The sequence below is a fragment of the Nyctibius grandis genome, unplaced genomic scaffold, assembly GCF_013368605.1.
Source record: "Nyctibius grandis isolate bNycGra1 unplaced genomic scaffold, bNycGra1.pri scaffold_169_arrow_ctg1, whole genome shotgun sequence".
NCBI classification, from domain to species: Eukaryota; Metazoa; Chordata; class Aves; order Nyctibiiformes; family Nyctibiidae; genus Nyctibius; species Nyctibius grandis.
The window spans coordinates 1-11640 of record NW_027167542.1 but is presented as its reverse complement, the minus strand read 5'-3'; the positions used below and the strand labels follow the sequence as shown (position 1 = coordinate 11640).

Sequence of the window (11640 nt, the reverse complement as noted above, 5' to 3'; positions counted from 1 at the left end):
GCCAGAGAGGGCATAGCCCTTGTTTTGACAGAATTGCGGGAACAAGGAATTATAGTTCCCACGCACTCGCCTTACAACTCTCCGGTATGGCCAGTGCGAAAACCAAATGGGAAATGGCGACTGACGATTGATTATCGTCGATTGAATGCCAATACAGGACCCCTAACTGCTGCTGTGCCTAACATTGCTGAACTCATTAGTACCATTCAGGAGCAAGCCCACCCTATTTTGGCAACTATTGATGTTAAAGATATGTTTTTCATGGTTCCTCTCCAACCAGAGGATCAGGCTCGCTTTGCTTTCACTTGGGAAGGACAGCAATATACATTTACAAGGTTACCTCAAGGGTTTAAACACTCCCCAACTCTGGCACACCATGCCCTGGCCAGGGAGTTGGAACAAATCCCTCTGGAAGAGAATGTCAAAACTTATCAATACATTGATGATGTGCTAATAGGGGGAGACCAAATTGAATCTGTGGGCAGGATGCAATCAGCAATTATCACACACCTGGAAAGGTTGGGATTGCAAGTCCCACCTGAAAAGGTTCAATTGCCTGCAAATGAAGTTAAATTTCTGGGAATCTGGTGGAAAGGAGGAACCATGTGCATTCCAGATGATACTCTGCTAGCCTTAGACCAGGTAAAATTACCTACCTCAAAACGAGAACTGCAGCAAGCACTAGGAACTTTGGTATTTTGGCGAAAACATATCCCTGATTTTTCCATAATAGCTAGGCCGTTGCATAATTTGTTACGGAAAGGTGTCTCTTGGGAGTGGACCCCTGTCCACGAGGAAGCTTTACAACTACTGATATTTGAGGCTTCTAGTCACCAAGCCTTAGGTCCAATTCATCCTACCGATCCCATCCAAATTGAATGGGGGTTTGCTGAATCTGGACTATCACTTCACTTCTGGCAAAAGGGACCAGAGGGACCCCCGAGACCTGTTGGCTTTTATTCTCGTAGTTTTAAAGACGCAGAGAAACGTTATACAGTATGGGAAAAGGGATTATTTGTGGTAAGCTTAGCGCTACGAGAGGCCGAGCGCACCATTCGCCAGCAACCAATCATTCTCAGAGGCCCCTTTAAGGTAATAAAACCAATTTTAGCAGGGACCCCACCCCCTGACGGGGTGGCACAACGAGCATCTGTGCGGAAATGGTATGCACAAATTGAACATTATTGTGGTATCTTTAATGTAACAGAAGGCACACCTAAAAAATTAGCTATACAGGAGGAATTCTCTCCAAGTCGTGAGAATAACCTCCCACCTCCTGTCATACAAGTAGCGCCTCCTTTTTCCAAACAATTACTGAATGCCTGGTTTACTGATGCCTCAGCCAAACGTGAGGGAAAAGTGTGGAAATATCGGGCCGCTGCCTTACAAGCCCAGACTGATGAGAAAATCATAACAGAAGGTGAAGGTAGTGCACAAGTGGGTGAATTAGTTGCGGTTTGGAGTGTTTTCCAACATGAGGCTCAATCTTCCTCTCCTGTCTATATCTATACTGATTCCTTTGCTGTCTTCAAGGGATGCACCGAGTGGCTTCCTTTCTGGGAGAAAAATGGGTGGGAAGTCAACCGGATACCGGTATGGCAAAAGGAAAAGTGGCAGGACATTTTAAGAATTGCCACACAAGGGAATTTTGCCATAGCCTGGGTGGCCTCTCACCAAAGCAGTGACGATCTAACTAGCCAATTGAACAATAAAGTGGACGAATTGTCTCGTCTGGCTCCCTTACAAAATGAATCAGTAACAGAAAATTGGGAGAGACTATTGGAGTGGCTACATGTCAAACGAGGACACACAGGAGCCAAAGACCTTTACTGCGAAGCACAGGCTCGAGGCTGGCCTGTCACAAGGGAGAACTGTCGAACATGTATTTCCGGGTGCAGCTTATGCCGTCACCGACTCGACAGACATCCCCTAGACAGCCCTCCCCTACACATTAAAAGCGGAAAAGGACTGTGGGAAACCTGGCAAGTAGATTATATTGGACCTTTTCGCAAATCAGAAGGAAAGCAATATGTGTTAGTGGGAGTGGAAGTGATATCAGGACTGGCACAGGCAGAAGCGTTCGCCCGAGCCACCGGGGCAAACACCATCCAAGCCTTAAAAGGATGGTTTAGTTCTTTCCCAAAACCTCAATCGATTCAATCGGATAATGGCTCACATTTTTCAGCAAAGATGGTTCAGGATTGGGCAACTGAAGAGGGAATCAAATGGACTTTCCACACTCCCTACTACCCCCAAGCAAATGGGATAGTGGAAAGGACCAATGGCTTACTAAAGCGATTCCTAAAACCGCATGACCCAGGATGGGCAAACCGGTTATGGGATGCTCTCACTTTGGTGAACAACCGGTGGGGAAAATTTGGCAGCCCGAAAATTACAGCTTTTTATCCGGAGCCCCCGACAATCATACCTGCCCCCAAGGGTCCAGATCACCCCAAAAATTCAGCTTATCATCCAGGACAACCAGTACTGGTAAAACTCCCTACCGTGGGAGAAGTTCCACTGGTACTTGTTGCTCCGTTCAATGAATATGCATGGAAAGCAAAAGATGCCCTGGGAAAGGAGCATAAAATTAATACACGATGGATTGTTCCATCATTTTAACTAAAACCTCATCCGGTCCTTTCACTAATAGGACCGAGAAGTTTCTTTTTCTGTTCCTTTGCAGGTTGGAAGATAGAAGTTCAGAGAAGCAGAAGAAGAAAGCAACATTTAATGGAAGTTTTGATTGAATGTATAGTTTTAAATTGTATAGCCTTAATAATTTTTGCAATGTGCCTTTGTCACTATTGACAAATTGTTTTGGGCAGTTGTATGTTGTCTCGCCTATACTGTTCAAAGCCTACCCGGCGAGAACCTTGCTTCCTTGTTCTCAGGTTTAACATGGGGAAAATGAGTTCTTGTTGTTGGGAAAATTGGTTACTCAAGCTTTTAAGCTTATTAATTGTTGGGTGTGTGGCGGACCATTTGGTCTGAAAGTTGATTGTGGATCTCCATTTCTCTTGCTCATGAGTGGATTGTGAAAAGAATCACCCTCATCTTGGCCTATGCAACACCCTGCTCCTGGTCACTATTGTATTAGTTACACCCAAAAGGGAGGGTGCTACAATCAGTCCCTGGTGGGAGAAGATTTTCTGGTCCCCCACTGATTATACTCACTTTGGGGAAATATTAGGTACAAATTGTGTTTGGAAACAATGAGCAGGAGCATGGTAATGCAAATGGGGATGGAATTAAATTAATTGCATTAACTGTGGTGTGACAGGGAACCCCTTTGGCCTGGGAACCATCTGAGTCAAAGGACTACCGCCCTGCCAGATCATGGCCAAGTCCTTTGCAAATGGGATGCGAACCCTGAAATTATTGGTTCATTATTGGTTTTGCGGGCACTATGCATTCAAAATACTACCAAAAAATTGGGCTGGGGTATGGTATATTGGGATGATATGCTCCATACTTCTAAAAATTGGCAGCTAAGAACTGGGAATCAAATTATATGATCCCCAACGAATTATTGAGTATTATGGACCCGCAACCTGAAACACCGATGAACCAATCAGCGGTGCTCGAGAGCCAATCAAGATTGGCTGGTTCTCGATTACCTGCTAACAGAAGAAGGAGTTTGTGCCAAAGTTAAATGACTGTAATTGTTTCCTGAAAATTGATGATAATGGAAATGTGTTTACACTGTATAACTTTTTCTCATTTTGTTTACATGTTATAGTTGCACTATAACTTTATCAAAAGCTATTTATCATTATTGATGATATTGTTGTTGTTAGACTTCTGTAAAGAAGAAGAGGTGACTCATTCTGTTTATTAGAATGATACCAATCACAAGTCATTGGACTTATCTTTATCTTCTTGTATGCTTTACTCTTCCCTTGTCTTTCTTCAAAACCTATTATCTTTTTCTATCCTTACCTTTCTACATTTCCTTGTCTCTTCCCTTTTCCTTCTTTTAACCTGTTATCTTTTTCTGTCCTAACTTTTCTACACCCCCTGGAATCGAACTACTGACTATATGTTGATGATTTCTGAGCCACGGGGTGGTGTGGGAATCTGGCCCTTCCTTTTGAGCATTGTCTCAGAAATCGTAAACCACGTGCTCGGGCGACATCTTATGGCGGCTGCCTGGAATGCCTGAGCCTGGCAACGTGGGATGGCGCAATAAGCTAGGCGCCCGCCCTCCACCCTCCTCCGGATGCGTGTCTCCGGTGACAGCCTGGCAAGGGACCAATCCTACGGCGCAGGAACCGGACATGTCCCGCCTTCGGACCTGTGATTGGTGCGAACTGTTGACTGACGGCTCCCAGTCACATGACTCTGCCGAAAAACTCTATAAAAGAGGCTGGATCACTTCAACACGTGGGACCCTCACCGCCATCTTCCAAGGAAGACATCGCTGGATCTCAGGGTGGTGAATATTTTCTTTTTTCTTTCTCTTTCAAATGTTTTCTCTGTTTCTTTCTTTCTTTCATCTCTCTCTCTCTTTTCCTTGAATATTGAGTTGCCTCAGTGTTGGACCTAATAAAGTCAGAGCCAAGTGTGTTGATACCGTGCCTCGGTTGTGCTTTGTCTGAACTCAGGGATCACGAATCTTTAATATTTCGGGTCAGGATTGTTTGGGGGTGCTTTACCTGCCGGCAGGTTAAGCATACCGGGTGTTCGCATTGAACCAGGCACGCCGCACGTGGGCTGCACTGGAATTATTTATATTTTTGGCGGGCCCTGCGCGCGGGCTGTCTGCATTGAACCAGGCACGCCGCACGTGGGCTGCACTGGAATTATTAATTAGGCGGATCTCTCTCTCTCTCTCTCTCGGGGAGCAGGGGACGGGGATTGTCTGCATTTTATTTCTAGATTTGCTCCTTTTTTTGACTAATTAGGCGGGCCTCTCTCTCTCCCTCTCTCTCTCTCGGGGGGGGCGGACGGGGGGCGGCTGTCTGCATTTTATTTCTAGATTTGCTTTAGAGGCGGACCTTAAATCCGGAACCCGACAGACCGGTCCCAGTTTGGGGCTCAGCCCGGTCCCAGTATAGGGCTACACCTGATCCCAGTTTCTATCTCAGCTTGGTCCCATTTTGGGGCTCAGCGCGGTCTCAGTGTATGGCTCAGCCTGGTCCCAGTTCGGGGCTCAGCCTGGTCCCAGTTTAGGGCTCAACTTGGTCCAGTTTGGGGCTCAGCCTGGTCCCAGTTTGGGGCTCAACTTGGTCCCGGTTTGGGGATCAGACCGGTCCCAGTTTGGGGCTCAACTTGGTCCCAGTTTGGGGCTCAGCCCGGTCCCAGTTTGGGGCTCTGACTTGTCCCACTTTAGGGCTTAGCTTGGTCCCAGTCTGGGGCTGCACCTGGTCCCAGTTTGGAGCTCAGCCTGGTCCGGTTTGGGGCACAGCCTGGTCCCAGTTTGGGGCACAGCCTGGTCCTAGTTTTGGGGCTCAGCCCGGTCAGAGTTTGGAGCTCTGACCGGTCCTAGTTTGGGGGTGCACCTGGTCGCAGTTTGGGGCTCAGCCTTGTCCAGTTTGGGGCACAGCCTCGTCCTAGTTTAGGGCTCAGCCTGGTCCCAGTTTGGGGCTCAGCCCGGTCCCAGTTTGACGCTCTGATTGGTTCCAGTTTGGGGGTGCACCTGGTCCCTGTTTCGGGCTCAGCCTGCTTCCACGTTGGGGCACAGCCTGGTCCTAGTGTGGGGCACATACCGGTCCCAGTTTGGGGCTCAACTTGGTCCCAGTTTGGGGATCAGCCTGGTCCAACTTTGGGGCTCAGCCTTGTCCCAGTTTAGGGCTCAGACCCGTCTCAGTTTCGGGCAAAGATCGGTCCCCGTTTGGGGCTGCACCTGGTCCCAGTGTGGGGCTCAGCCTGGTCCCAGCTTAGGGCTCAACTTGGTCCCAGTTTGGGGCTCAGCCCAGTCCCAATTTAGGGCTCAGCCTGGTTCCAGTTTGGGGCACAGCCTAGTCCCAGTGTGGGGCACAGACCGGTCCCAGTTTGGGGCTCAGACCGGTCCCAGTTTAGGGCTGCACCTGGTCCAAGTTTGGGGCTGCACCAGGTCCCAGTTTGGGGCTCAGCCCAAACCCAGTTTGGGGCTCTAGACTGGTCCCAGTTTGGGGCTCACCCTCGTCCCAGTTTGAGGCTCAGCCTGGTCCCAGTTTGCGACTGCACCTGATCCCAGTTTGAGGCTCAGCCCAGTCCCAGTTTTGGGCTCAGCCCAGTCCCAGTTTGGGGCTCAGACCGGTCCCAGTTTGGGGCTCACCCTCGTCCCAGTTTGGGGCTGCACCTAGTCCCAGTTTGGGGCTCAGCCTGGTCCCAGTTTGGGGCTCAACTTGCCCCAGTTTAGAGCTCAGCCCCGTCCCAGTTTGTGGTTCAGCCGGTCTCAGTTTGGGGCTGCACCTGATCCCAGTTTGGGGCTCAGACCTGTCCCAGTTTTGGGCTGCACCTGGTCCCAGTCTGGGGCTCAGCCCGGTCCTAGTTTGGGGCTCTGACTAGTCCCAGTTTGGGGCTCTACCTGCTCCAAATCTGGGGCTGCACCTGGTCCCAGGTTAGGGCACAAACTGGTCCCAGTTTGGGGCTGTACCTGGTCTCAGTTTGGGGCTGCACCTGGTCCCAGTTAAGGGAACAGCCTGGTCCGAGTTTGGGGCTCCACCTGATCCCAATCTGGTGCTGCACATGGTCCCAGTTTGGGGTTCTGACTCGTCCCAGTTTGGGGCTCAGCATCGTCGCAGTTTGGGCCTCAACTTGGTCCCAGTTTTGGGCACAGCCTGGTCCCAGTCTGGGGCTGCACGTGATCCCAGTTTGGGGCTCTGACTGGTCCAAATTTGGGGCTCCGCCTTATCCCAGTTCGGGGCTCAGATGGGTCCCAGTTTGGGGCTCAGACCGGTCCCAGTTTACGGCTTAACTTGTTCCCCGTGTGGGGCTGCACCTGGTCCCATTTTGGGATTCACCTGGTCCCATTTTGGGGCTGCACCTGGTCCCAGTTTGGGGCTGCACCTGATCCCAGTTTGGGGCTCAGCCTTGTCCCAGTTTAGGGCACAGCCTGGTCCCAGTTTGGAGCTCAGCCAGGTCCAGTTTGGGGCACAGCCTGGTCCCAGATTAGGGCACAGCCTAGTCCCAGTTTGGGGCTCAGTCTGGTCCCAGTTTTGGGTTCAACTTCGTCCAAGTTTGGGGCTCAGCCTGGTCCCAGTTTGGGGCACAGACGGGACCCAATTTGGGCCTCCACCTGGTCCCAGTTTCGGGCTCAGCCCGGTCGCACTTCAGGGCTTAGCTTGGTCCCATTTTAGGGCACAGACTGGTCCCAGTTTAGGGCTCAGCCTGGTCCCAGTTTGGGGCTCATTCTGGTCCCAGTGTGGGGCATAGAGGAGGTCCCAGTTTGGGGCTCAGCCCAGTCCCAGTTTAGGGCTACACCTGGTCCCAGTTTGGGGCTCTGACTGGTCCCAGTTTGGGGCTCAGCCTGGTCCCAGTTTAGGGTTCAGCCTGGTCCCAGTTTCGGGCTCTGCCTGGTCCCAGATTGGGGCTCAACCTGGTCCCAGTGTAGGGCTCAGCCCGGTCCCAGTTTGGGGCTGCACCTGGTCCCAGTCTGGGGCTCAGCTTGGTCCCATTTTGGGGCTCAGCCTGTTCTCAGTTTAGGGCTGCACGTGGTACCAGTTTGGGGCTGCACCTGGTCCCAGTTTGGGGCTGCACCTGGTCCCAGTTTGGGGCTTAGTTTGTTCCCAGTTTGGGGCTCCGCATTTTCCCAGTTTGGGGCACAGAGGCGATCCCAGTTTAGGGCTCAGCCTGGTCCCATTTTGGGGCTCAGCCCACTCCCACTTTGGGGCTCAGCCCGGTCCCAGTTTGTGGCTCTGACTGTTCCCAGTCTAGGGCTCTTCCCGGTCCCAGTTTAGGGCTCTGACTGGTCCCAATTTAGGGCACAGACCGGTCCAGTTTGGGGCTGCACGTGATCCCAGTTTAGGGCTCAGCCTGGTCCCAGTTTGGGGCTTAACCTGGTCCCCATTTGGGGCTCAGCCCCGTCCCAGTTTGGGGCTTAGCTTGTTCCCAGTTTGGGGCTCCGAATTTTCCCATTTTGGGGCACAGAGGCGATCCCAGTTTAGGGCTCAGCCTGGTCCCAGTTTGGGGCCCAGCCCGGTCCCAGTTTGGGGCTCAGCCCGGTCCCAGTTTGGGGCTCAGCCTAGTCCCAGTTTGGGGCTCCGCCTTTTCCCAGTCTGGGGCACAGAGGAGGTCCCATTTTGGGGCTCAGACCGGTCCCAGTTTGGGGCTCTGCCTTGTACCAGTTTAGGGCTACAGCTGATCCCAGTTTGAGTCTCAGCCTTGTCCCAGTTTGGGGCTCAACCTGGTCCCAGTTTGGGGCTCAGACCGTTCCCAGTTTGGGGCTCCGCCTTTTTAGGGTTTTTGTTGGGTTTTTTTAGTAATTTTTTATAATTTTTTGTCATTTTTAATCGTGTTTCACCTCGCAGTACCTGATGGAGGGCAGCTACAACAAGGTGTTCCTGGCCAAAGGCAACATCCCGGCCGAGAGTTACAACTTCTTCATCGATATCCTGCTGGATACCATCCGGTGAGCGCCCCAAAAACCTCCTTGGGTGCCCCAAAAACCTTCTTGGGCACACCAAAAATCCCTTGGGCACCCCACAGATCCCTTGGGCACCACAAAAGCCCCTTGAAAACCTCCTTGAGAGCCCCCAAAACCCCTTAAACATACCACAAACCTCCTTAAATGCCCCCCAAACCTCCTTAAATGCCCCCCAAAACTTCTTTGAGTACCCCTAAAGCCCCCTTGAGCACCCCAAAAGCTCCCTTGAACACGCCAAAAGCCCCCTTGAACACGCCAAAAGCCCCTTAAAATCCTCCGTGAGCACCCCAAAAGCCCCTTGAGCAACCCAAAAAAAATGCTTATACACCCCAAAAACCCCTTGATCACCCCAGAAACCTTCTTAAATACCCCCAAAACCCCCCTGAACACGCAAACCCCTTCCTTAAACACCCCAAAAACCCCCTTAAACACCCCAGAAAAACCCTTAAACACACCAGAAACCACTTAAATATGCCAAACCCCCGCCCGAGCACCCCAAAAACCTCCTTAAACACACCAAAAAAAAACCTTAAACACGCCAAAAGCCCCTTAAAAACCTTCTTGAGCACCACTAAAACCTCCTTAAATACTCCAAAACCTTCTTAAACACCCCAAAAACCTGCTTAAACACGCCAATAACCCCCTGAACATGCCAAAAAAACCCTTTAAACACCCCAAAAACCTCCTTAACCACGCCAAAAAGCCCTTAAACACACCCAAAGCCCCTTAAAGACCTCCTGGAGCACCCCAAAAAACCTCCTGGAGCACCCCAGAAAAACCCTAAGCACCCCAGAAAATCTCCTTAAACATGCTAAAAACCTCCTTAAACACGCCAAAAAGCCTTTAAACACGCCAAAAGCCCTTAAAACCCTCCTTGAGAGCCCCAAAAACCCCTTAAACATGCCAAAAATCTCCTTAAATGCCCCCCAAAACTTCTTTGAGCACCCCAAAACTTCTTTGAGCACCCGAAAAGCCCCTTAAAAACCTCCTAGAGCGCCCCAAAAAACCCTTTGAGCACCCCAAAAAACTCTAAATACCTCAAAACACCCTTAAACATGCCAAAAAACCTCTTTAAATACCCCAAAAACCTTCTTAAACACCCCAAAAAAAACCTTGAGCACCCCAAAACCCTCCTTAAACACCCCAAAACCCCTTGAACACCCAAAACTCCTTAAACACCCCCAAAAAAATGCTTTAACGGGCAAAAAATCTCCTTAAACACCCCAAAAACTTTTGTGAGCACCCCAAAACCTTCTTAAACACCCCAAAAACCTTCTTAAATACTCCAAAAACCTCCTTGAACACCCCCCGAGCACCCCAAAAAAACACTTAAACACTCCAAAAGACTCCTTAAACACCCCAAAAACATCCTTAAACACCCCAAAAACATCCTTAAACACCCCAAAAACCCTGAAACACCCCAAAAACCTCATTCAGCACCCTACAACCCCCATGAGCACCCCAAAAACCTCCTTGAACACCCAAAAAAAACCCTTAAACACCCCAAAATCTCCCCCAAACCCCCCCTATAACCCCTCCCCACACCCCATAACCCCCCATATCCCCCCAAAACCCTCCCGTATCCCCCCCTAATTACCCCCCACACCCCATAACCCCCCGTAATTACCCCCCCAGGGACGAGATCGTGGGCTGCATCGAGAAGGCCTACGAACAGATCCTCTTCCCACCCCATAACCCCCCCATATCCCCCCAAACCCCCCCCGTATCCCCCCCTAATTACCCCCCACACCCCATAATTACCCCCCACACCCCCTAGCCCCCCCTAATTCCCCCCCAGGGATGAGATCGCGGGCTGCATCGAGAAGGCCTACGAGCAGATCCTCTTCGCCGAGGCCACCCGCATCCTCTTCTTCCCCACCGCCAAGAAGATGACTGACTACGCCAAGAAGGTGCCCCCACACCCGCCCCCCCACCATAAATACCCCGGGGGCGCCCCCAAATATCCCTTTTTTCACCCCATTTTCCAGCGGGGGTGGGTCCTGGCCCCCAACAACTACTACAGCTTCAGTAGCCACCAGCACAAGCCCGAGGAGGCCACCATCCCCTCCACCGAGCTGGCCACCCAGGTCATCGAGTACGCCCGGCAGCTCGAGATGATCGTCTGAGGCCACGCCCCCTTTTTGGCTCCCCCCGTCATTATTTGGCTCCTCCCCCTCCCTTTTGGCTCCTCCCCCTCTTGTTTTGGCTTCTCCCCCTCCTTTTAGGCTCCTTCCCTTCCACTTTCCACCTCGATTTACCCATTTCACTGCGGTTTTGAGGGGGGGTAATTAATTAAAGGGTGATTAAAAGTGAGGGGGCAGTGTCCCCCCATTTTAGGCTCCTCCCCCTCCTTTTAGGCTCCTCCCCCTCTTTTTAGGCTCCTCCCCCTCCCTTTAGGCTCCTCCCCCTCCACTTTCAGCCTCAATTTACTGCGATTTTTGGGGGGGGATTAATTAATTAAAGGGTAATTAACAGTGGGAGGGGCCTTTGGGGAGCTCCTCCCCCTCCCTTTTAGGCTCCTCCCCCTCCACTTCTTCTATTTCCCCATTTCACCCTTGATTTCCCCATTTCACTGCAGTTTTGGGGGGGTTTAATTAATTAAAGGGTAATTAACAGCGGGGGGGGGAGCGGGGGGGGCTTTTGGGGAGCCCCCCCCAGCACCCCCCATTTGGGGTTAATTTGGGGGGTCGGGGGCAACAATCTCTGACACCCCCCCCCCCTTCAATAAAGCGATGGTGGCTTCGAGCAGAGGGTGGTGGTCGGGGAGGGGGGGGCAAAAGAGGGGGGTGGGGGGGGGGATTTGGGGGGGGTCTCAGGCGTCTCCTTCCTCTTCGTCTTCCTTCTCCTCTTTCTTCTCCTTGTCCAGGAGGGCCAGCCTGGGGGGGGGGGGGGGCAAATAATGATGGGGGGGCAATTAATGGGGGGGGGGCCAAATAAGAGGGGGGGGCAGTGGGGGGGATCCCCCAAACCACTCACCAGGCTCTGATGTTCGGGGGCAGCCGGCGGGGGTCTCGGGGGCCTTGGTAGCCAAGGGGGCAGGAGGTCAACACCTCAAAGGGGGGCCAGCA

General features: G+C 51.8%; 1 protein-coding gene across 1 annotated transcript; it reads left to right on the top strand.

The window, feature by feature from the left end:
* Window positions 1-8456: 8456 nt before the first annotated feature.
* Window positions 8457-10719, top strand: LOC137677375 (26S proteasome non-ATPase regulatory subunit 8-like; the record flags this gene model as incomplete). Its single annotated transcript, XM_068424682.1, has 3 exons — window positions 8457-8557; window positions 10371-10482; window positions 10561-10719. Coding segments are annotated over 3 exons (351 nt in total), but the record flags the coding sequence as incomplete, so codon positions are not given.
* Between the last annotated feature and the right edge of the window lie 921 nt (window positions 10720-11640).